Here is a 26,099-nt window from a genome sequence, read left to right as displayed (position 1 = left end):
ACGGAGGTGGGTGATTGTAGAAGACGCACAGGGAAAGGAGAGAGAGAGGGAGGGAGTGAGTGATGGAAGGGGAGCTTGGAGCGAGGGAGTGAGCAATATAGATTGCTAACTGTATTTTGTCCCTCAGCACGGCTTTTCCATTCGTAATCCTTAACCTTTGACTCTCCAGTTTCCAATCACTTGACCCCACCGGCACCCTAGGTAGAGAATTCTCCCTTCCAAGAAGGAATTCCTCATCCTCCATTCTCAGCTGCCCACTTATTTTTAACTTTTCTTCTGAGTTGTAATTCTCCCACCGGGGCGGGGGGCAACTATACCATCAAGCCTTCTCGAAAAAGAGGTTTCATTCACAGAGCAACACACACAAAGTGCTGGTGGAACGCAGCAGGCCAGGCAGCATCCACAGGAAGAAGCACAGTTTCTTACTATCTCTTCTTTCAGTTAGTCCTGACGAAGGGTCTCGGCCCAAAACGTCGACTGTGCTTCTTCCCATGGATGCTGTCTGCAGCTATTTCGATCTACGCTGCCCCCCCCCCACCCCCAGTAGCAGATGTTGATGCAGCCAGTTACAATGCTCTGCACGGTACATCTGTAGAAACGTGGGAGAGAATGTTAAAGATTAGGAGTCAGGCTAATGAAAGGGTCCCCAGGTTGTCAAATGATAAAAATATAGGGCATGCAAAATGCTGGATCAGTGATGTGTGCGCACACGGTTCTGGTCTCCCAGCTATTAGGGAAGATGTCATTAAGTTGAAGAGACTGCAGGAGGTACTCACAAGGACGTTACTCGGACTGAATGGGCTGAGTTATAAGGAGAGGCTGGAAAGGCTGGGACTTTTTTCCCTGGAGTGTTGGAGGCTGAGGGGTGACCTTACAGAGATTTTAAAAAATCATGAAGGATAGTCACAGTCTTTCTCCAGGGGTAGGGTGGACTAAAGCTGTAAGGTGAATGGGGAAAGATTTCAAAAGGACCTGAGCGAAAACTTTATTACACAGAGGATGGTGGATATGTTGAACGTGCTGCCAGTGAGAGCTGTAAAAAGGATAAAATGACAACATGCAGACAATTCACGGGTAGGAAAGGCTTAGAGAATGTGGCCCAAATGTAGGCAAGTGGGACTTGGTGAAGAGGCATTGATCGTGTGGATAGTCAGAGGCTTTTTCCCAGGGCTGAAATGGCTAGCATGAGAGGGCATAGTTTTAAGGTGCTTGGAAGCAGGTACAGAGGAGATGTCAGGGGTAAGTTTTTACGCAGCGAGTGGTGAGTACATGGAATGGGCTGCCGGTGGCGGTGATGGAGGCGGATACAATAGGGTCTTTTAAGAGACTCCTGGATAGATTCATGGAGCTGAGAAAAATAGAGGGCTACGGGTAAGCCTAAGTAATTCTAAGGTAGGGACATGTTTGGCACAGTTTTGTGGGCGGAGGGGCCTGTATTGTGCTGTAAGTTTTCTATGTTTTTGAGAGCTTGATTGGCATGAACAGACTGAGCCGAAGGGTCTGATTCCCTGTTGTATGACTATGGATAAATGCACTGAAACCTTGGAGAGCTGGAAGGATGAGGAAAGTTGAAGGAATGAAGGTGGGAATTATTACCAGACCATTGGGGAATTGACAGCAAGCTGATGAACGAGTGGAATAGGGTGCAAGACAGCTACCACTAGCCCCGTGTACCTGCAGAGGAAGAGGGATGTTTTGAGTGAGTTTCTAGGTTGTCTGGTGATGGTGTTGCAGATATTGGCACTAATTGTTGTTCTTTGGTTCAGTTCAAGGGACGTGCTGAAAATGCTGAGGCTGTCTGTTATGTTTCCAATGGGTATGCTACTTTTCAGGACCATGGCCTGGACGTCCTCTGGAATCTCCCACTCTCAGCTAGTCGAGAACCTGAGAAGTGAGTAACTCCTGCCCTTTGGTTCTGGGCGAGCTGCATCCATTGGATAAACCAATCAGGTCAGGTGACATGTGGAGAGAGAACAAGGTGGTGCGTTGGGTAAGGACCCCCAGCACCCAGGGCATGCCCTTTTCTCACTGTTACCATCAGGTGGGAGGTACAGAAGCCTGAAGGCACACACTCAGTGATTCAGAAACAGCTTCTTCCCCTCTGCCATCTGATTCCTAAATGGGCATTGAAACCATGAACACTACCTCACTTTTTTAATATTATTTCTGTTTTGCATTATTTTGAATCTAACTATTCAAAAAATATACACACACACACTTACTGACATTGATTAACTTTATATATTATCATGCATTGAACTGCTGCTGCTAAGTTAACACATTTCAAGACACATGCTGCTGATAGTAAACATGATTCTGAAAGTCCTTAGCACTTCCATGGTTAGTGTTTAATACACATGGGTGAAGGGGAAAGGCAAAGAATCACTCAGACTGTGGCGCTTGTGAGGCCCATGTTCTCTTTTCCATCTGTTCACATGTTTTCGTATACCCCTCCTCTCTCTTGTACTCTCAGAGCTTGACAAGGTGAGTATTTCCTCCAGCTTAAGCCCACAAACCAGGATTCAGGGTTTGAACGTGTAGGGTCAGCCATTCAATGCAAAGAGGCTCAGAAATAATTTATCCTGATGGTGGTGAATCTTTAGAACTCTCTGCCCAAGACAGCTATGGAGCCTGGGGATAATCAAGGTGGAAATTGACAGTTTTTAGATATCAATAGATATGAGATGAGTACTTCTTGGGTAGAAGATCAGAAATTATCCAGGCAAAGAGAAACAATTCATGTTTTAGGTCAGAGGCCCTTCATCAGAAATGCAAAGTTGAGTAAAACAAGTTGGTTTCAGTGGCTGAGAAGTGGTTTCATTTTCTTAGAGAAGTGGTTTCAGTGGCTGAGAAGTGGTTTCATTCCTGCGAAGTGGTTTCAGTGGCTGAGAAGTGGTTTCATTCCTGCGAAGTGGTTTCAGTGGCTGACGAAGGGTCTCGGCCTGAAACGTCGACTGCACCTCTTCCTACAGATGCTGCTTGGCCTGCTGCGTTCACCAGCAACCTTGACGTGTGTTGCTTCATTCGCAGAGAAGTGGTTTCAGTGGCTGCGAAGTGGTTTCAGTGGCTGCGAAGTGGTTTCAGTGGCTGAGAAGTGGTTTCAGTGGCAGAGAAGTGGTTTCAGTGGCAGAGAAGTGGTTTCAGTGGCTGAGAAGTGGTTTCAGTGGCTGAGAAGTGGTTTCAGTGGCTGAGAAGTGGTTTCTTTCGCAGAGAAGTGGTTTCATTCGCAGAGAAGTGGTTTCAGTGGCTGAGAAGTGGGTTCAGTGGCAGAGAAGTGGTTTCAGTGGCTGAGAAGTGGTTTCAGTGGCTGAGAAGTGGTGTCAGTGGCTGAGAAGTGGTGTCAGTGGCTGAGAAGTGGTGTCAGTGGCTGAGAAGTCGTTTAATTCGCTGAGAAGTGGTTTCATTCGCTGAGAAGTGGTTTCAGTGGCTGAGAAGTGGTTTCAGTGGCTGAGAAGTGGTTTCATTCGCTGAGAAGTGGTTTCATTCGCTAAGAAGTGGTTTCAGTGGCTGAGAAGTGGTTTCATTCACTGAGAAGTGGTTTCATTCGCAGAGAAGTGGTTTCAGTGGCTGAGAAGTAGTTTTATTCACAGAAAAGTGGTTTCAGTGGCTGAGAAGTGGTTTCAGTGGCTGAGAAGTGGTTTCATTCGCTGAGAAGTGGTTTCAGTGGCTGAGAAGTAGTTTTATTCACAGAAAAGTGGTTTCAGTGGCTGAGAAGTGGTTTCAGTGGCTGAGAAGTGGTTTCATTCGCTGAGAAGTGGTTTCAGTGGCTGAGAAGTGGTTTCAGTGGCTGCGAAGTGGTGTCAGTGGCTGCGAAGTGGTGTCAGTGGCTGCGAAGTGGTGTCAGTGGCTGCGAAGTGGTGTCAGTGGCTGCGAAGTGGTGTCAGTGGCTGCGAAGTGGTTTCATTCGCTGAGAAGTGGTTTCATTCACTGAGAAGTGGTTTCATTCGCAGAGAAGTGGTTTCAGTGGCTGAGAAGTAGTTTCATTCACAGAGATGTGGTTTCAGTGGCTGAGAAGTGGTTTCAGTGGCTGAGAAGTAGTTTCAGTGGCTAAGGAGTGGTTTCATTCGCTGAGAAGTGGTTTCATTCGCTGAGAAGTGGTTTCATTCGCTGAGAAGTGGTTTCGGTGGCTGAGAAGTGGTTTCGGTGGCTGAGAAGTGGTTTCGGTGGCTGAGAAGTTGTTTCGGTGACTGAGAAGTGGTGTCGGTGGCAGAGAAGTGGTGTCGGTGGCTGAGAAGTGGTGTCGGTGGCTGAGAAGTGGTGTCGGTGGCTGAGAAGTGGTTTCGGTGGCTGAGAAGTGGTTTCATTCGCAGAGAAGTGGTTTCAGTGGCTGAGAAGTAGTTTTATTCACAGAAAAGTGGTTTCAGTGGCTGAGAAGTGGTTTCAGTGGCTGAGAAGTGGTTTCGGTGGCTGAGAAGTGGTTTCGGTGGCTGAGAAGTGGTGTCGGTGGCTGTGAAGTGGTGTCGGTGGCTGAGAAGTGGTGTCGGTGGCTGAGAAGTGGTGTCGGTGGCTGAGAAGTGGTGTCGGTGGCTGAGAAGTGGTTTCGGTGGCTGAGAAGTGGTTTCATTCACAGAGATGTGGTTTCAGTGGCTGAGAAGTAGTTTCAGTGGCTGAGAAGTGGTTTCATTCGCTGAGAAGTGGTTTCAGTGGCAGAGAAGTGGTTTCAGTGGCTGAGAAGTGGTTTCATTCGCTGAGAAGTGGATTCGGTGGCTGAGAAGTGGTTTCGGTGGCTGAGAGGTGGTTTCGGTGGCTGAGAAGTGGTTTCGGTGGCTGAGAAGTGGTTTCGGTGGCTGAGAAGTGGTTTCGGTGGCTGAGAAGTGGTTTCGGTGACTGAGAAGTGGTTTCGGTGACTGAGAAGTGGTGTCGGTGGCTGCGAAGTGGTTTCGGTGGCTGCGAAGTGGTTTCAGTGGCAGAGAAGTGGTTTCAGTGGCAGAGAAGTGGTTTCATTCACAGAGAAGTGGTTTCATTCACAGAAGTGGTTTCAGTGGCTGAGAAGTGGTGTCAGTGGCTGAGAAGTAATTTCATTCACAGAGAAGTGGTTTCAGTGGCTGAGAAGTAGTTTCATTCACAGAGAAGTGGTTTCAGTGGCTGAGAAGTGGTGTCAGTGGCTGAGAAGTAATTTCATTCACAGAGAAGTGGTTTCAGTGGCTGAGAAGTGGTTTCATTCACAGAGAAGTTAGAGAACAACACCTTATATTCTGTCTGGGTAGCCTCCAACCTGATGGCATGAACATTGACTTCTCTAACTTCCGCTAATGCCCCACCTCCCCCTCGTATCCCATCTGTTATTTATTTTTATACACACATTCTTTCTCTCACTCTCCTTTTTCTCCCTCTGGCCCTCTGACTATACTCCTTGCCCATCCTTGGGTTCCCCCCACCACCTTGTCTTTCTCCCCGGACCTCCTGTCCCATGATCCTCTCGTATCCCCTTTGCCTATCACCTGTCCAGCTCTTGGCTCCATCCCTCCCCCTCCTGTCTTCTCCTATCATTTTGGATCTCCCCCTCCCCCTCCAACTTTCAAATCCCTTACTCACTCTTCCTTCAGTTAGTCCTGACGAAGGGTTTCGGCCTGAAACGTCGACTGTACCTCTTCCTAGAGATGCTGCCTGGCCTGCTGCGTTCACCAGCAACTTTGATGTGTGTTGCTTGAATTTCCAGCATCTGCAGAATTCCTGTTGTTTGCGCTGCTAAACTGCAGTTTTTGTTGCATGCAGGAAATGGTGTCATTCATTCTGAGCGAGTGTTCAGGACAATGATGGCCACAAACCGAGCCCATTACTCCAAAACCTCTCCCTTCATCGATTCTCCACAGAGCATAGGTGAGTCCCTAACAATGTCAGACATGGGAAGTTACGAGAGCTGGGGTTGTACCTTGGAATATCTGACCTGCACCCAAACACTTCTCGCTCGCTCCACTCCCCTCACACCACTCCATTCCCCTCTGCTCCACTCCACTCCCCTCCCCTCACGCCACTCCCCTCCCCTCACGCCACTCCTCTCCCCTCACGCCACCCCACTCCCCTGCACTCCACTCCCCTGACACCACTCCCCCCCTCACGCCACTCCACTCCACTCCCCTCACACCACTCCCCTCCCCTCCACTCCATGCCACTCCCCTCCCCTTGCTCCACTCCACTCCCCTCTATCCCCCTTGCTCCACTCCACTCCACTGACGCTGCTCCCCTCCCCTCGCTCCATTCCACTCCCCTCCCCCACACTCCATTTCCCATCCCTCGCCCCACCCCTCCCTATCTCCACTTCCCTCAGTCTATTCCCCTTCTTGACTTAATTCCACCTCCTCACTCCCTCCCTCTCTCCCCTCCCTCCTCTCCTTCCCTCACACCCCCTCCCTCTCCTTGGGATTGAATCTTGGGCTGTCAGGGAGGGGATGTGTGGATGGAATGGAGGGGTTGGTATTCTGCCCCACTCCCCTAGCCCCCAGTGGGTTTCCGTTCATGTCTCCGAACACTCACCATGATTTGTCACAGTAGCCCAGTGTGTACGAGATTACTACATCATGTTGTGTTTGTCTGTCTGTACAGTATCTACAGGCTGTTGTCAGGGAAGTAGATCTTCTAGTCATATCTCCCTTTTTATTTCTCTAGGTTACCAGGCAACCATCTCTGCACCTCACATGGTAAGTGATGGACAGACATACATATCCCGTTGGAACCATATACTGCCCATGGGTCTGAAACAGTTGCTGAGGAAAGGGAATGTCTCGCTGAGCAAGTGGGCATTACAGGGGGTTGAGCTGAATCTTCACTGAACCCTCTCAACTCCCCGAGCAAGAGATGCACCAGGCTGAGTGTGTACATTCTGCTCATGGTGCAGGAGTTGTTAAAGTGCCAGGTCTACAAGAATCAACTCCCCAAGCAAGAGACACACCAGGCTGGGAGTGTACATTCTGCTCGTGGTGCAGGAGTTGTTAAAATGCTGGGTCTACAAGAATCCTTGGGCTTTGCTGAGATGGATAGAGCTGTATGCACTACTGTTTGTAGCATTTACTGTGTAAGGGCATTGTGTGTTTCCATACCAGGCCGTGATACAACTAGTCAATATACTCTTCACCACAAATCAATAGAAGTTTGTCAAAGTTTTAGAAGTCATGCCAAATCTTTGCGAAGTTCTAAGGAAGTAAAGGTGCTGCCATACTTGCTTCGTAATGGCCCTGGTGTGCTGGGCCCAGGACAGGTCCTCTGAAATGATAACCGAGCAATTTAAAGTTAACATAAGAAATAGGAGCAGGAGTTGGCCATCTAGCCCCATTCTCCCTGCTCTACTATTCGGTAAGAAAGTGGCTGTTTGGCTGTGGACTCAGCTCTACCTGCCTTTTCCCCATAACCTTTAATTCCCCTGCTATGCAAAAATCTATCTAAATGTGTCTTAAATACTGTATATTTAATGAAGTAATCTCTACTGCTTCCCTGGGTAGAAAATTCCACAGATTTACTACTCTGTGGGAAGAGCAGTTTCTCCTTATCTCTGACCCAGATCTTCAGGCTATGTCCTCTAGTTCCAGTCTTACTTAACCAGTGGAAACAACATTCCTGCCTCTGTCTTGTATGTTTCTATAAGATCCGTTCTCATTCTTCTGAATTCCAGTGAATATAGTCCCAGGTGATAAAATCTCTCGTCCTCTAGAATCAATGTCTGCACACCTCCAAAGCTGGTACATTTTTCTTCAAGTAAGCAAACCAGAACTAAATTCATCCCCTCGAGCAACAAAGGCCAGCATTCCATTTGCCTTCTTGATAACCTGTTTCATGTGTAAACCAACCTGTTGTGATTCGTGCACAAGCACTCCCAAGTCCTGCACAACAGCATGCTGTGTTCACCATTTAAATCATACAGTAATCTGTTCTTTTATTTTTACTTCCTAAGTGGATGACCTCACATTTCCCACCATTGTACTCCATCTGCCAGACCGTTGCTCATTCATTAAACCTATTTAAATCTCTCTGCAGACTCTCCACATCCTTTGCATAATTTGTTTTTTCTCCCCACTCAATTAACAGCAAACTTCGATATGCTATACAGTCGGCCTTCCTTATCCGCGAGCTCCGCATACGCGAATTCAGCCAACCGCGAATCAGGAAAACCCGGAAGTTCTCTCTCCAGCACTTGTTGTTCGAGCATTGTTCACCTTGCATCTCGTTCGGTCGCTACTTTGTTTCTGTGAAAAAGTGGCTCCTAAAAAGCAATTATGTGGTCAAAGCAATTCCTTAAAGGCTGAGAGTGCTGTCTCTCGCCAAGAAATTAGAAATATTAGATCTTTTGAAAAGTGGCATGTCGCATTCCGAAGTGAGCCGTGAGGTCGGTAAAAACGAATGGAGCATTCGTACAATAAAACAGAACGAAGCTGAAATTCGGGGAAGTGTTAGTGCTAAGGATGGCTGGCTGGCTAAAGCGCTACAGCCTCAAGAACTGAAGATCACAGGACAATCGGCATCGACTAATGCTGAGGCAGCATCAGCGTTCCCAGAAGAGCGACGATGTTTGCGTTTGTACTGAACATGTACAGACTTCTTCTCATTATTCCCTAAACAATGCAGTAATAACTATTTACATAGCATTTACATTGTATTAGGTATTATAAGTCAACGGAACAGAAACACTGAGGGTGGCGGGTCCTGTGCTGCCCTGGGTCCTAAAGTCCACCCACACTGAGACAGGTTAAATAAGGGACTTGAGCATCCGCGTTTTTTGGTATCCGCGGAGGGGTCTCGGAACCAATCATTCGCGGATAAGGAGGGCCGACTGTAATCAATTCCCTCTTTTAAATCGTTAAGGTATTTTAGGAACTGTCATAGGCCCAACAACGACCTTTATTACACTCTTCTCACTGCTCGCCACCAGCCAGAGAAATACCAATTTATCCCAACTGTCTGCCTTCTAGCCGTCTACCCATGCTAATATATTACTCCCACCCCGTGCATCCTTATCTTAAGGATATGTCATTTATGTGGCCCCTTATTGAATGCCTTCTAAAAATCCAAGGAATATAATATCCACCTGTTCCTCTCTATCCACTGTGCTCAACAGATATTCAAAGAACTCCAGTAAGTTGTTAAACAGGACCTGCCCTTCATGAATCCATGCTGTGTCTGCTTGATGGAACCAGCTCTATTGAGAAATCTTGCATATTTCTTCCTTAATGAGAGCTTCAGGAATTTTCCCTACTACACATGTTCTGCTAACTGACCTATCGTTATTTGCCTTTTGCTTGTATCCTTCTTTTAAACAGTGGCATGACATTTACTGTCTTATCTGCTGGGACCCGTCCAGAGAATTTTGGCAAATTATCACAAATGTGTTTATCATTTGTTTCTTTCCATGATTGATGAGGCAGAAATTTCTACAGTGGTTTGCCATTGCCTTCTATTGCCACAGTGCTCATCTAACTAGAGCATTTGACCTCTACTAGTGTTCCCGATTGGTTGATGTCGCCCAACCTTTGCTGGCGTTGTACAAAGCTTGGAAGCTCCACCAAAGCTTGGAATCCATCTCTCTGCTGCCGGAGACTGCAGTGATTTTAGATGACACCACCACCATTGGTCTGGTTATTTTTCTGGCGCCAAACATTCGCCATAGACAGAGCTCCTTCAGTGAGACAGGGTGCACCCGGACCTAAGTTCTACGTGAAGGTGGAGTTGTCTTGGGTGGTAGAAGCTATATAATCGCTATTGGCATTTCCTGATATTTAGTCAGGCCCCAACCACCCCATACACCCCAAGACATTCTTAGAAGAACGCTGAAAATATCATATAGAGATAGGGTAACTATTGAGACAGTACTCCAACGTGCCCATACAAAATGAGAACATTAACTGAGAGGAAACTTAAATTCCTGGGCCATGTCATCAGAAAGGGAGAAATAGAATGCCTAACATTACAAGGCTGTATGCCTGGGAAACGCGGATGAGGAAGGCAAAGAAGAAAATATACGGACACTGTGAAAGAACTAACAGATCTAAGTGTGCGAGGTATCCTTGACGCTGCGAGGGATCGTTCGATGTAGAAAGCTATGATCCCCCAAGCGTGTAACGCGCAAGGCATATGACGAAGAAGAAGTTGTTTATCATTAGATTCTTGAACAAAAGGGGATAACTACACTCACTTGCCCATCCATTGAAATGCTCCCACAACCAATGACCTCACTTTAGGGACTCTTTGTCTCGTCTCATTTCTCATTATTTATTTATATTTGCATTTGTGCAGTTTATTGCCTCTTGGACTCTGGCTGATCTTTCATTAATCCTGTTGTAGGTTTCAATTGGTACATTTAATGTCAGAGAAATGTATACAATATACATCCTGAAATTCCTTTTCTTTGCAAACATCCACGAAAACAGAGGAGTGCCCTAAGAATGAATGACCGTTAAATGCTAGAACCCCAAAGCCCCCCCAGCTTCCCCTTCAATGCATAAGCAGCAACAGAGCAACGATCCCCCCTCCCCTACCAGCAAAAAAAATTGGTGCCCTCCCCTCACCGAGCACTCAAGCGTGCAGCAAAGCATCAAGAAAGTCACAGACTTGCAGTACCCAAAGACTACTTGTTCACCCAATAATTCAACATACCACAGGCCCTCCCCCTCCCTAATAAGGGAAAAAGAGGTGTCCCTGTTTCACAGCCAGAGGGTAGACATAATAAACAACTCGCTGATTTGCGATGTTAGAAGTATTGCATCTCTGGGCACACAGCTAGCAGCGAGCTCGCTGCTTTCGATCTTCCATCTCCCACGATGCACCAGGGCGGCACCGACCTCAAGCCCACCCGCCCCTGGAGCCACAAGATCCGGAACCCTGAAGGTACGCTAGTCTCTAGGCTGTGTCCTTGGCATATCGAATAATGGCCAGTTGTAAGACCCCTATTCCTGCAAAGAACCAAAGTCAGCGTGTAACTTCAGGTCAGGGAAAAAAAAAAGAGATATTGAAGATAGAAATAGAGCTGTTTCCAAAGATGCAAGCAAAAAAAGTTGCCATTAGGTGCCATAGTCCTCTAAGCTCTTATGGTTACTGTTCTGTGGATTTACTGAGTATGCCCGCAGGAAAATGAATATCGGTTGTATATGGTAACATGTATGCACTTTGATGATAAAATTTACTTTGAACTTTGAGCTTTATTATTACTTCTGCCAGTTATTTCGGTACCCTGGGATGCATCCCATCAGAACCAGGGACCTTGTCTACCTTTAGGCCTACTGGTCATCACTACCTCTTTAGTGACAGTGATTGTTTCTAGGTCCTCACCTTCCTTTGCATCTATAATATCTCTCTTTAGCATGTTAGGCATGTCCTCCAACGTGAAAACCAACACAAGATAGTCATTCAAGGGCTAAAAATACAGGTTAAAACTTTTAGGTCCAGCAACTACCATGGTTTATATCTATAATACAGAACTACAGGTTTCCCCCGCCATCCGAAGGTAGAGCGTTCCTATGAAACGGTTCGTAAGCCGGAATGTCGTGAAGAAGCAATTACCATCTATTTGTATGGGAAAATTTTGTGAGTGTTCGCAGACCCAAAAATAACCTACCAAATCATGCCAAATAACACATGAAACCTAAAATAACAGTAACATATAGTAAAAGCAGGAATGATATGATAAATACACAGCCTATATAAAGTAGAAATACTTTTCCACAATCATTGCCGGCACCGTTCTCTGTAGCGAAAATCTCACGCAAGCGCTCGCGACAGAAACACGGCACAAGTGCCGTCGGCAGAAAATCTCACGCAAGCGCTCAGGGCAAAAACACTCTCTCCAGTGACCTTTAAGCTATGAAGCACCTAATTAATTAGCTTGTTTATTTCAGTTTTTTTCTTAAAGATGTGCTGTGTGCCTCCTGCCTACCGCTGCATTCTCTGCGAATCAGTATCTGTCCGCGGCCCGGGGGTTGGGGTGGTGGGACACTGGGGTGTCGTCTCATCGTCGTCTGTTTCCATTAGGGCAGGCAGCTCATCTTCTCCTATGACTGCCCGCCTCGATGTCGAGGGTCGAGGTTCGCTGTCTGCTGTGGCTGATGTGGAAGGCTTGTGAAATGACAGTATGCTTGACTGCTGAGCCTCGCTCATTTTTCTATCATACAGTTCTTTATAAGCACTCAAACCATCTTGCAAATATCCCCTAAACCGACGTACCCTTTCAAAATTAAAGTCGTAATTTATCATTGCAGCGAAAATCTCACGCAGTTGCTTCACGTTCAGTTCCTGGACAACTTCACTTTCGCTACTGCATTCGGTTTCAATTGTTATCCTTTCCTCTTCTAATTGCATCAGCTCTTCATCTATCAGTTCTTGGTCATGAGATGCCAAAACCTCTTCAACATCATCTTCATCAACTTCCACAAGCCAAACTCACTTTGTCCTTACTTCGTTCACCACGATCAAAACGCTTAATTATGTCTAGTTTTACACTAAGTGTAACACCCTTACGAGCTCTTTTAGGCTTTTCCGATACCTTAGAACTCATCTTGCAAACGACTGCTCACAGGCACGTGTTTAAGCAATGCCGGCGAGAATGCCATTCTGAATCGGGAAGGAGTGGCTGCTCGGGGCCTTTTATCGTAACAGTGAAAACACCTTCTGTTAGCGAAAACAGGGAACTAATATAGGCCTTTCGTAACAGTGAGGTTTGTAAAGTGAACGTTCGAAAAGCGGGGGACACCTGTATTCTGATAACTAGGGATTTGTACTAATCTGTTACAAGTTAACCTGCAAGTGTAACTTTTGTGATTTCAGCCAACAGCGTTTCTGGTTTCAAATTACTAACATAAAGTATAAAACAGAGGTGAAAGAAAATATCGGAACACTGGAAAACGATGCTGGGGAGGTAGTAATGGGGGACACAAGGAAATAGTGGACGAACTGAATAATTATTTTATATCAGTCTTCACTGTGGAATACACTAGCAGTACGGTGGAAGTTCCTGGTGTCAGGGACATCAAATATGTGAAGAGACCGTAACTAGAGAGAAGGTTCTTGGGGAAACGGAAAGGTCTGAAGGCAGCTAAGTCACCTGAACCAGATGGTGTACACCCCAGAGTTCTGAAAGAGGTGGCTGATGAGATCGTGGAGGCATTAGTAATGATCTTTCAAGAATCATTAGATTCTGGAATGGTTCTGAGGGAATGGAAAATTGCAAATGTCACCCCAGGAAGGGGGAGGGTCAGAAGAAAGGAAACAATAGGCCAGTTAGTCTGACCTCAGTGGTTGGGAAGATGTTGGAGTCGATTATTAAGGATGAGGTCCCAGGGCACTTGGAGGCACATGATAAAATAGGCCGTAGTCAGCATGGTTTCCACAAAGGAAAATCTTGCCTGCCAAATCTCTTGGAATTGTTTGAAGAAATAACAAGCAGGATAGACAAAGGAGAATTGGTTGTTGTGTTCCTGGATTTTCAGCAGGTCTTTGACAAGGTGCCACACATGAGGCTGCTTAACAAGCTACAAGTCCATGGTATTACAGGAAAGATTTTGGCATGGATAAAGCAGTGGCTGATTGACAGGAGGCAAAGTGGGAATAAAGGGAACCTTTTCTGACTTGAAGCCATGATTAGTGGTGTTCCACAGGGGTCTGTGTTGGGACCTATTATTTTTACATTATATGTCAATGATTTGGATGATGGAATTGATGGCTTTTTGCAAAGTCTGCAAGGTAGGTGGAGTGGTGGACAGTTTTGAGGAAGTAGAGAGGCTACAGAAGGACAGATTAGAAGAATGGACAAATGGCAAATGAAATACAATGTCAGGAAGTATATGGTCATGCACTTTAGTACAAGAAATGAAAGGGTTGACTGTTCTCTAAATGGAGAGAAAATACAAAGGGTTTTGGGAGTCCTTGTGCAGGATTTCCTAAAGGTTAATTTGCGGGTTGAGTCTATGGTGAGGAAGGCAAATGCAATGTTAGCATTCATTTCAAGAGGACTAGAATATAAAAGCAAGGATATAATGTTGAGACTTTAAAAAGCAGTGATGAGGCCTCACTTGGAGAATTGTGTGCAGATTTGGGTGCCTTATAGTAGAAAAGATGAGTTGAAACTGGAGAGGGTTCAAAGTAGATTCGCAAAAATTATTCACGCATTGAGTGTCTTGTCTTATAAAGAGTGTTTGATGGCTCTGGGCCTGTATTCACTAGAGTTCAGAAGAAAGGGGTGACCTCATTGAAACCTATCAAATGGTGAAAGGCCTTGATAGAGTGGATGCTTCCTATGGTGGGAGAGTCTAAGCCTAGAGGATACAGCCTCAGAATAGAGGGGCGACCTTTTAGAGCAGAGATGAGGAGGAATTTATTTAGCCAGGGAATGGTGAATTGGTGGAATTCCTTGCCTCAGGCAGCTGTGGAAACCAGGTCTTTATGTATATTTAAGGCAGTGGTTGATAGATTCTTGATTGGTCAGGGCAGCAATGGATACGGGGAGAAGGCAGGGGATTGGGGCTGAGAGGAAAATTGGATCAGCCATGATGAAATGGCGGAGCAGACTCGATGGGCCAAACGGCCTAATTGTGTCCCTATGTCTTATGGTCTAACAGTTGTCAGGAGCAGAACCCTCATGTCATCCATGGAATGTACTGTGCTCAGGTACAGGGACACCCAGGCTTCTTTAGACATCAACATCCCTCCTTCACACTAGTCAGCATTTTTTTTCCACCACAGTACATAAGCTTGCACCTTTCCACACTAATCTGTTTTGTTGTTAAAATGAAATCAAATTGATGTAGAAGATGTAGAATTATTGTGAGTTAAGGAACTGCAAGAGTAAAAAGACCCTGATTTGAATTACAGACGGGCCTCTGAATAGTAGATAGGATGTGAGGTACGAATTACAACACAAGATAGAAAATGCACGTCAAAGGGGCAATGTTATGATAGTCATGGGGGATTTCGAGATTGGGAAAATTGGGTTGGTGCTGATTTTGGATCCTAAGAGAGAGAATTTGTAAAATGCCTATGAGGTGGCATTTTAGAGCAGCTTGTGGTTGAGCCCACCAGAGTATCAGCTATTCTAGATTGTGTGTTGTATACTGAAATGGATTTGAGGTTAAGGTAAAGGAACCCTTCGGAGGCAGTGACCATAATATGATAGAATTCACCCTGCAATTTGAAAGGGAGAAGCGAAAGTCAGATTTATCAGTATTATAGTGGAGTAAACGGAACTACAGAGGCATGAGAGAGGAGCTGGCCAAAGTTGTTTGGAAGTGGACACTAGCAAGGATGATGGCAGAGCAGCAATGGCTGGAATTTCTGGGAGCAATTTGGAAGGTGCAGGATAGATACATCCCAAAGAAGAGGTATTCCAAGGGCACTATGACACAACCGTTGCTGACAAAGGTTGTGTCAACAACCCTGCCAATATAAAAGCAAAAAAGAGGGCTTATAAAAGAGCAAAGTTTAGTGGGAAGTTAGAGGGTTGGGAAACTTTTAAAAACCAATAGAAGGCAGCTAAAAAAGCCATAAGGAACACAAGATGAAATACAAAAGTAAGCTAGCCAGTAATATCAAAGAGGATTTCAGATATATAAAGAGTAAAAGAGAGTAGATACTGGACTGCTGGAAAATGATGCTGGAGAGGTAGTAATGGGAAACAAGGAAATGGCAGATGAAATGAATAAGTATCTTCACTGAGTAAGTCACTAGCAGTATGCCATTAATTCCAAGAATGTCAGGGGGTAGAAGTGAGTGCAGTTGCTACCACTAGGAAGAAGGTGCTTGGCAAGCTGAAAGGTCTGTCTGAAGGTGGATAAGTTACCTGGACCAGATGGACTACACCTGAGGGCTCCGAAAGAGGTGGCTGAGAAATTGTGGAAGCATTAGTAATGATTATTCAAGAAACACTAGATTCTAGCATGGTTCTGGAGGACTAGAAAATTGTAAATGTCACTCCACTCTTCAAGAAGCGAGGGCTGCAAAAGTAAAGAAATTCTAGGCCAGTCAGCCTAACCTCAGTGGTTGGGAAGATGTTGGAGTCGATTGTTAAGGACAAGGTTTCAAGGCACATGGTAAAAATGGGCCAAAGTCAGCATGGTTTCCTTAGGAGAAAACCTTGTCTGACAAATCTGCTGGGATTCTTTGAGGAAATAACAACAGGATAGACAAAGGAGAATCAGTGGATGTTGTCTACTTGGATTTTCAAAAGGTCTTTGACAAGGTGTCACACAGGAGACTGCTTAGCAAGATAAGAGCCCATGGTATTATAGGAAAGATTCTAGCGTGGACAGAGCATTAGCTGATTGGCAGATGGCAAAGAGTGGGAATAAAGGGAGCCTTTTCTGGTTGCCTGCCGGTGAGTAGTGGTGTTCTGCAAGAGTTGGCATTGGGACCGATTCTTTTTACATTATATGTCAGTGACTTGAATGAGGGAGTTAATGACTCTGTGGCCAAGTTTGCAGATGATACAAAGATAGGTGGAGGGGCAAGTAGTGTTGAGGAAGCAGGGAGGCTGTAGAAGGACTTAGACAGATTAGGAGAATGGGCAAAGAAGTGGCAGGTGGAATGTAGTGTTGGGAAGCATATGTTTATGCACTGGTGAGGCCTCACTTGGAGTATTGTGAGCAGTTTTTGGTCCCTCATCTCCTAAGAAACGATGTGTTGACGTTGGAGAGTGTTCAAAGAAAGTTCACGTGAATGATTCTGGGATTGAAAGGCTTATTTTATGAGGAGTGTTTTATGGCTCTGGGCCTGTACTCACTGGAATTTAGAAGAATGAAGGGGGGGATCTCATTGAAACCTATTGAATTTTGAAAGACCGAGATAGAGTGAATGTGGAGAGGATGTTTCCTATAGCAATGGAGTCTATATGGACCAGAGGACAGAACCTCAGAATAGAAGAATGGTCATTTATAATGGAGATAAGGAGCAATTTCTTTAGCCAGAGGGTGGTGAATCTGTGGAATTCGTTGCCACAGGCGAATTTAAGAGATGACAGTTATTGCTATCTTTCAGAACTATGAAAAGTATATCATCAGGTCCTTGGGATTTACTGCTTTCAGTCTGTAATTATATCTCTTAACTAATATTAATTTGTTTTCTTCAAATTCTGCACCAACTCCATGGTTGTTTAAAAGATGTTTTTTTATGTACCTTCCAGAAAAAACTGCTTCATTGCTCTGTCACACCTCTTTCCCATTCCAAATCCTCCCATCTATGTCTGAAAGGGATCCCATAATTTCCCTCATTTGCCTGTTCCTTTCCATGCACCTTGTCACCAACATGCTCCTAGAAGACAGCGGCGCAGCTAATGTAGGTGAACTGAACACACTGATGAGGGAGAGGGAAAGTGGAGAGTCTGTCATCGTACCCGACGCCGGCCCCCTAGGCCTGAGTTGACGTAGTAGTAGTTCCACGCACCAGCAGAAGCTGTTACTGTCTGCTTTTATGTTTTTCTTTAAGTTGCTCTCAAATATTTTCCCTCCTTTTATCAACTTTCTGGTCAACTTTTGCTGAATTCTTACCGTTTCAGGCATTTTTTTTCTTCGATTTTCCTTAGATTTAATACGACCCTTCTCCTGAAATCCGTCCATTTGATGAATTTTCCTCCGCCTGTGAGGTGCTGAGAGATTGCACGACTGGGGACCCGGTTGCTGCAATACTGCAGCACAGAGTGGGGAGGAGGGTGGGGCTGCTGATGAGTGTCAATGTCACTCTGACTTTCCTGCACTGCTGACCCCCCCCCCCCCAGGACTGACCCAGGCTGCCGCAGGAGGGGGAATATCTGAAGCGTGCAACACTAATTTACTGAGGCCAGCGAGGTGATTGATCCTTCACTCTAAAGAATTACTTCCTTTCTTATCCACTCTCCAGGATGCTGATAGATCCCACTAGTCTTACACAGCCTGATCTAAGTTGTTGGGATTTATTTGTTACTAGATTGCAGTATGGTAGAAAATCTACAATGGATGAGGCTGTTTGGCCCATGGTACCTGTGCTGGTCAGTGAGAAGCTAAGCCCACCTTCTGGCACTGGACCCATGGCCCTGCAGGTCACAGCTGCTCAGGCACTGTGGACTTCTGCTAGGTCCACCTGCCCTAGAGCCCCACCACCCTGAGCAGCTGCCCGTGGCCGCCAATGCTAGAGGTCACTGTGTACTCTCTGACCCTCGTTCTGAAACAAGGAGAGCCCCAGCAATTTCTGCCTCTCTGCATGACCCTTCCATATCTCTCCCTGTTCCCAGCATGCCCATGCCCTGGAATGCCTGAAGGATCATTTGTATGAAGGAGCCCGAGCTCTGGACGTGGGATCAGGGAGTGGCTACCTGGCAGCATGCATGGCTCGGATGGTGAGTAAAGGCCATTGACCACAAAATCACAGTCATCGCTCTTTCTGGGTCCTCTGGCCCTGCTCCCGTAAACACTAGCAACAAAGCCAGACAATGAAGGAGAAGTAAAAGATAATATTTCAAGTCAAAGACTTTTCAGTAGAACTGGGGAGGAAAGAAAAGAGGCTTTTTCATCTACAGGGAGGGCCAGGGAGCACTGGAGTCTCTTATAAACTACAACTAGGGTGACCCTGGGGATAAGAAGTAAATAAGATCATCTGGTCAGTGAGAGATTGGGAGCAGTGGAGAGTGAAAACATGAACAAAAGAACATAGATGGAGAATGTAGGAATTGTGAAATGTAGAGTAGGAAGACATGCCCAGCAGCTCAGGTTGGGCATGGCCTCTATTCCCCAAAAAAAAAACAAGTTGAGCCAGTATCACAGATGGACAACTCATAAAGCTGAAGAGAAATCACATAGGCTGAAATTCAATATTGAATCCCCTTTCTGTTCCATTTTCCCCCCCTCTGGGAGTTGAGGATGTGCCCAGCCTGGTCTGTTGTGCCTGTCTTCCTGCTCTGTGATTCACAGCTTGTCCATGTCCTCACAGTCCAATCACTCACTAAACAGATAACCCCCTTCACAGCGGATCCCAGTTTTACCTCATCAGAAACATCACACGTCCTGCAGCTGAACAAGCTTCCTTTCTCTCCTTCCCAGCTCTATGTTTATTATTTTAGATTTTCAGCATACTCACTGTTTTTGACTTTTACCATTTTGTCATTAACTTTGGGAAATTTTCATTTGTTACTGGAGTGAACCCTGGATGGACTGGCATACCGGAGGCACACGATGGTCACATCTTCACACACGCTTCAGTGCCTAGTTCACTGGTTGTATAGCCTGGTTGCAGCTCCAAGGAGAGGGAAAGGAACTGGCCTCACTCTGTGACCAGCAGGGTCTTTCAGGGGAGGAGGGGATCAAGGTTAACTCTACTTGAGTTTGGTTCTGTCAGTGTCTTCTGGTTGTTGGGGTGGTGTGTGGAATGGAGTCTGTCTCTGGGATCGCCGTGGGGGAGAGATTTAAGGACTAATGGGGTGGGTGTGTACCATGGAGACAGCTTCTCAGAATGGGTGTGTGAGGGTGTAACAAGGGGGTGGGATGTTGGTGTGGTGTGGGGTTGTGTGTGGGGAGTGCCTTGTCTCTGTATCAATGGAGACGGACCACGGTGGGTGACAGGGCGGAGTGGTGTGAGTGGCTGGAGAGGGCCTCTCAGGGTGGGTGTGTGAGTGTAAGGCAGGAGGGGTCAAGGGAGTGGTCATTTTGACAGGACAGGGTGCTCTGTGTACTGGGGTGGTGTGGGGATGCGCGGTTCAGAGTGTGGTGGGACGGGGGGCAGGGTTGTGGAGGTGACCCTTGGGGTTTTGGTTGGTTGGGGCACGATGACATGGAACTCTACTGATGAAGGCATTCCTCTCTCTGTTGACAGGTGGGCCCCTCTGGGCTGGTGGTGGGAGTCGATCACATCCCCCAACTGGTGGAACAGTCCATCAGCAACATTCGGGCGGATGACCCGTCCCTGCTGGCCGCAGACAGGCTGAAGCTGATCGGTACTGAGGGGAGAGGCAGGAGGAGCTAAAGGGAGGGCGGGTGCTTGGCAAGGCTTCTGGTTGCGGCAGGGAGCGGAGCAGGGCTGACAGGAGTGAGAACTGGTGCCTCGTCCTCCGCCCTTACTGAGGCCTCCACTTTCCCTTCCAGTGGGAGACGGCCGCCTCGGATACGAGGAGGACGCGCCCTACGACGCCATTCACGTGGGCGCGGCTGCGGCCATCGTTCCTGAGGAGGTAAGACAGCCTAACCCTCTGCACTGGGCTGCAGGCCAACCTGTACAGGGCATGAGAACCAAGGAGGAGCTGCAAACACAGAGGGAGCCAGGGCTTTGTGCCGGGCTGCAGTGTGGGAAGTTAGAGTTGTCAGCAGACAAGCTTGGTTCACGTTCTCTGGCCAGCATTATTCTTGCAGGAAACGAGCTACAGGTCACTCCTTTCAGTGGGTTGGATCTGGTTAAGTGGCCATTGCTGAATCTTCCAAATAACAATAGGACTGGGACTTGTCCCCTTCAAGCCTGTTTTACCGATTATGGCTGATCTGTCCTGACCTTAATTCCTTGTCTATGTCAAATCCCTGATCTTCAAAAGTTTACCTATCTCTTCTTTAAACTTACCTGCCCCCGTGATTCAACCTCCACAGTACTGAGGTAGATAATTCAAGATATTCACCCCCTTCTGTGAGAAAGGTACCAGTTGCTGACTCCCTAATGTGATGAAGTGCACCTCATTCTGTGACCTGGCTCCACTCAGACCAGGTGTCAGCGGGGGAGATGGGGTGGTATTCAGGAAGGTGAGAATAGTGAGGGTGTTTAGAATGGGGTCCTGGGCCAGGACAAAGAGTCACAGAGTGGGGACAGATTTTGGGTTTGGCAGAGGTAGAGAAACCTCTGAGACTGGGGTTCTTGGTTGGTAATTAAGTCATCAGCATTGCCGTGGGTTCCGTGATATGCACCCGGTGAAATGGATATCCTCATTAACGAGGGAGTGTGTTGGGGTGCCAGGCTTGTGGTCAGCACCTGGGCTGTGCAGACAGATACCTGCGTCAGGTGAGTTTACCACTTGCTCTGGTTCCCACTGAGGCAGCTGCCATGCTGGTGCTGAAGATCGATCCTTGTTAACGAGCTCTTCCATGTTCAACAACCAAAGAACTGCAGTACATTTCAGAGTAATGTGCTACTTGGTGTGAGAGTATTCAAGTGGAACTGCCCTGGTCCTGGGTGGTGGAAATGCAGTTTTATTGTGCCTGTCAGTGCTGATGATCGTAAATGCATTAGCAATTCACGAACTGCTTCTTCAGTGGTTCGGATCTACCTCACAACAGAAGTCTTTAATGATCTTAGAACTGTTCTCATCACTGCCAGGTAAATTATATCCCAAAGAGTTAAAAGAAATCAGGGAGGAAATTGCAGAGACCCTGATGGTGTTTCTGTCCTCTCTGGTACCAGAGATCAGAGGGTTGTTGGTGTTGTCCCATTGTTCAATGGAGGAGGAATGGATGAACCAAATACTTACCGGCCAGTTAGTTTAACTAGTGGAAGCCATTCTTGAAGAGACATACTTCACAGAAATGGGCCCCAAGACCCACTGAGTCACTTAATCCCCATTTTTTTATTCTCCATATTCCTGTCAACTCCCTCTAGACTCTGCCACTTTTCTACAGACTGGGGGCAAGCCTGACAACCTGCTGTCTTTAGGACGAGGGATTGGTCACTTGAGGGGAGTGTGCAAACTGTCCACGTAGACAGTGACCGAGGTCAGGATTAAACCTGCAGGGTCACTTGGGGATGCAAACACGAGGAAATCTGCAGATGCTGGAATTTCAAGCAATAAAGATTGTTGGTGGAACGCAGCAGGCCAGGCAGCATCTATAGGAAGAGGTACAGTCGACGTTACCTTTTCCTGTAGATGCTGCCTGGCCTGCTGCGTTCACCAGCAATTTTTATGTGGGTCACTTGAGAGTGTGCAAACTGTCCACACAGACAGTGACCGAGGTCAGCATTAAACCTGGGTCTTTGGCACTGTGGGGCAGTGGCTCAAGCAGCTGTGTGTTTTCACTCTGCTGTTCTAAGGTTCTACGGTTTGAAGTGATTTGGTATGTCAACAAATACACTCAAAAGCTTCTATAGATGTACTGTGTTGAGCATTCTGACAGGCTGCATCACTGTCTGGTATGGAGGGGCTACTGCACAGGACCGAAAGAAGCTGCAGGAGGTTGTAAATCTAGTCAGCTCCATCTTGGGTACTAGTCTACAAAGTACCCAGAAAATCTTTAGGGAGCAGTGTCTCAGAAAGGCAGCATCTATTATTAAGAACCTCCAGCACCCAGGACATGCCCTTTTCTCACTGTTACCATCAGGTAGGAGATACAGAAGCCTGAAGGCACACACTCAGTGATTCAGGAACAGCTTCTTCCCCTCTGCCATTGAACCCGAACACTACCTCACTTTTTTAATATATATTATTTCTGCTTTTTGCATGATTTCTAATCTATTCAAAATACGTATTTTGTAATTTATTTATTTTTCTTCTGTATTATGTGTTGCAATGAACTGCTGCTAAGTTAACAAATTTCATGACACGTGCCGGTTATAATAAACCTGATTCTGAGTCTGTAAACTTTCATTCATAAAAGCACAGATTGATCAGCATTGGATGTCACGGACTTGTTAGGGAAGGTCATGTCCAATTGATCGAATTCTTTGAGGAAGCGACTAGGATGGTCGCTGAGAGTGGTGCCTTTAATGCAGTCACTGTGGACAGAAGTAAAAAGAGTAATGGCTGAAAATACTCTGTGGTCCAGATAATATTGTTGAACAATTAACAGAGTAAAAATATTAGATCAATAGCCTTCCCACCATTGAGCACATGTGTACAGGGTGCTGAGGCAGGAAAGCAGCATTCATCATCAGGGACCCCAACACCCAGGCCATGCTCTCCTCTTGCTGTTGCTATCAGGAATAAGGTACAGGAGCAACACACATCAAAGTTGCTGGTGAACACAGCAGGCCAGGCAGCATCTGTGGGAAGAGGTACAGTCGACGTGTCGGGCCGAGAGCCTTCGTCCTGATGCTGCCTGGCCTGCGTTCACCAGCAACTTTGATGTGTGTTGCGTAAATTTCCAGCACCTCTAGTATTCCACATGTAAGGTACAGGAGCCTCAGGACTCACGCCGCCATGTTCAGGAACAGTTATTACCCCTCAACTATCAAGCTGTTGAACCAGAGGGGATAACTTCACTTGCTCCATCACTGAACTGTTCTCACAACCAGTGGACTCACTTTCAAGGGCTCTTGATCTCATGTTCTCAATGTTTATTGTTTATTTATTTATTGTTATTAGTGTTGCTTTCTTTCTGTATTTGCACAGTTTGTTGTCTTTTGCACACTGATTGAACACCCGAGCTGGTGAGGTCTTTCATTGAATGTATTATGATTATTATTCTATTAGGGGTTTATGGAGTATGCCCTCAAGAAAATGAATCTCATGGTGGTATATGGTGACATATATGTACTTTGATAATAAATTTAGTTTGAGCTCTATCAGAAGTCTATAATGTATAATATGTAGATCTAAACGTAGGGGCATAATAAAAAATTGGTACTAGAGTTTTATATGGTAGGAGTTTGTATGATAGGTTGGTCATCTGGCAGAAAGCTGGCCAATAGAATTTCACCCAGAGAAATACGAGGTGACCCATTCAAGGAGGGTCTATACAGCAAGGGTTCTGTGTACATCCAGGTCCTGAAAGGCAGCAGAGCAGGTCCACATAGTGGTCAAGGGGGAACATCCTTGAAGATATTTTAGATCAGCCAATGGGTAAGATGTAAGAGCAGGAAGTTATTCTCGGACTGTATACAGTGCTAGGTGGGTCACCGCATGAGAAATCCATATAGTTCTGGTACTGATCTTACAGGGAGAGTGTGACTACACTGGAGAGGGTGCAGGTTTACAACCATGTTGTCCTGGAGTCGTGTCGCACTCAACATGCTCTTTGGCCCACTATCAGTTACCCAGCTGCACAAATCCTTTCTGCCAGCACTTGACCTGTAGCTTTCTCTGTCTCGTCAATTTAATTTTGTCTGGATACTTCAATATTGTGAAGGTCTCTGCTTTCAGCTCATGCAGTATGTTTCAAATTCTAATCACATCTTGGGTGAAAAATCTTCTTCCTCAGATACCCTTCTAACCCTCTGCCCCGTACCTTAAACCCCTGCCCTCTGGTTTTAGGCAGGGATTGTTTTCTCTGGAACAGGAGATGCTGAGGGGAGGCTTGACCTGGGTATATAAAATAGATAGAGGATCAGAAAGCAGGAGGCAGAGAATTGAACGAGCTGGTAGAAAGATCAAAGGGGAGATGAGGAAGGTGTTTTCCCCGGAGGGTGCAGGGGTCTGGAGCTCTGAAAGGATGTTGATGCAGAAAACCTCAGCCTGTTTAGATGTGGAGTTGAAGAGCTGGGACCTGCAAGGATGCAGGTACAGTGTTAGAAGTGGGGTTAAGCTAGGTCTCTTTTAATCAAATGGCATAGATAAGATTGGCATCCTAATTTTCCATGGTGCCAAGTAGGGGTGGGGGGCACAGCTCTTCACCCACACAGCTCTTCCCCTTCTCTCCCCCACAGTTGTTACAACAGCTGAAGCCTGGTGGACGGCTGGTCATTCCTGTCGGTGAGAGAGACAGCCGCCAATTACTGGAGCAGTACGACAAGACAATGGATGGCAATATCACCCACACACCTCTGATGGAAGTGATTTACGTGCCACTGACTGACCGTGAGAGCCAGTGGAGTGGGTAGGTGAACTCTCGGGAGAGGTGCTCCAATGAAGGTACACAGCATCGGGTAAGGTTAGTGGTGTGAGTGTGTCTGTCTGCTGAGGGAAGGGTGTGAGTATGAGTGGGGGTGTCATGGGATCTGAAATGCACGTTGGTGATTGTTTACATGGGCATGCTGTGGCCATGTGGAGAGGTATGGTTGGAATGGGGTGTTGAATACTGGTCGCCCATGGTGGCGTACATGTGTGTGCAATGCACATCATGTTGGGAAGATAGAGAGAATGCTTTGTTGGCAGGAGGTGCGTGTTAAACCTTTGTAAAGGTGCATCCCCTTCCCTGCCCATCACTAATTGTTTTCTGCCTTTGAACAGACGTGAACTGTGATATCCCTACACCTGATTTTTAGCAAGACAAGGACAGCTCGTGTGCTAAACTCAGCCAGTGCCTCACGACAGACTTCTGACTCTCCATGGAAACATTGGAACATGGGCAACATCTGGGCTGGTGAAGGATGCACATTTTCCACGTAGCGAAGCAGATTTAAGGGGATAATCTGAATGTATTGGTGTGCAGTGTGGAATCGGGAATAAAGCACCCTAGACAACTCTGAAACCGAGTGTGTCGTCCTTTGGTCAGAGCAGTAAATGCCCCCTTTGTACCCATGTTGAAAGGGTTAACTCATTATGTGGTTTCACTGCATGGAGGAACATCAGCTACTGTAAAAGGTAGCCATTTATTTTATCCAGAAGTTTCCAAGGAGGTCGTTACAAGGCTGGCTCATTGACAGAATAGGGTGTGAGAATCTGCTGTGGAATCCTGATGTTTCAAATGATGAGATAGCTTTCCACGTATAGTAAATCAAATATAAAAAAGCATATTAAGGTAAAGGAACCCTTAGGATACATTGACCTAAATATGATAGAATTCACCTTGCAATTTAAGAGGAAGTAGCTAAAATTGGATATATTGGTATCACAGTTGAGTAAATGTAACTATGAAGCCATAAGGGAGGAGCTGGCCAAATTTGATTGGAAGGGGACCCTAGCAGAGATGTTGGTCGGGCAGCAATGGCTGGAGTTTCTGCAAGCAATTTGGAAGGTGCAGGACAGATACATCCCAAAGATGAAGTCTTCTAAAGACAGGATGATGCAACTGTGGCTGACAAGGGAAGTCAAAGCATAAGATCAAAAAGGAGGGCATACTATAGTAAAAAATAGTGGGAAGCTAGAGGATTGGGGAGATTTTAAATAAAATAACAGAAGGCAACTAGGGCAATAAAGGGAGAAAAGATGAAATATGAAGATAAGCTAGCTAATAATATAAAAGATTATACCAAAAGTTTCAGGTATATAAAGAGAGCAAAGAGTGAATATTGGACCACTGGACAATGAAGCTGGAGAAGTAGTAATGGAGAAACAAAGAAATAGAGGATGAACTGAACAAGTATTTTGCGGCAATCTT

The 26,099-nt window shown here is 46.2% G+C and overlaps 1 protein-coding gene across 3 annotated transcripts; it reads left to right on the top strand.

Moving 5' to 3' along the window:
* The first annotated feature begins 1,697 nt into the window (after positions 1-1,697).
* LOC140200844 (protein-L-isoaspartate(D-aspartate) O-methyltransferase-like) lies at positions 1,698-25,250 on the top strand. Of its 3 annotated transcripts, none has more exons than XR_011886743.1 (8): positions 1,698-1,891; positions 5,716-5,820; positions 6,607-6,638; positions 18,173-18,277; positions 19,747-19,867; positions 20,016-20,101; positions 24,487-24,710; positions 25,010-25,250. XR_011886743.1 is itself a non-coding variant. In XM_072264477.1 (8 exons), exons 1-8 carry the CDS (start codon positions 1,723-1,725, stop codon positions 25,020-25,022), a joined length of 801 nt encoding a protein of 266 aa, XP_072120578.1. In that variant the 5' UTR covers positions 1,698-1,722; the 3' UTR covers positions 25,023-25,250. The 3 variants fall into 3 exon arrangements, 2 of the variants coding, with proteins under 2 accessions (XP_072120578.1, XP_072120588.1); XM_072264477.1 differs by having other exon boundaries at positions 24,487-24,656; XM_072264487.1 differs by having other exon boundaries at positions 24,487-24,705.
* The last annotated feature ends 849 nt before the right edge of the window (positions 25,251-26,099 follow it).

Source organism: Mobula birostris, chromosome 1 (assembly GCF_030028105.1).
Source record: "Mobula birostris isolate sMobBir1 chromosome 1, sMobBir1.hap1, whole genome shotgun sequence".
Classification (NCBI taxonomy): domain Eukaryota; kingdom Metazoa; phylum Chordata; class Chondrichthyes; order Myliobatiformes; family Myliobatidae; genus Mobula; species Mobula birostris.
Note: the sequence above shows the minus strand (reverse complement) of the source record. Positions and strands in the feature narration are given on the sequence as shown.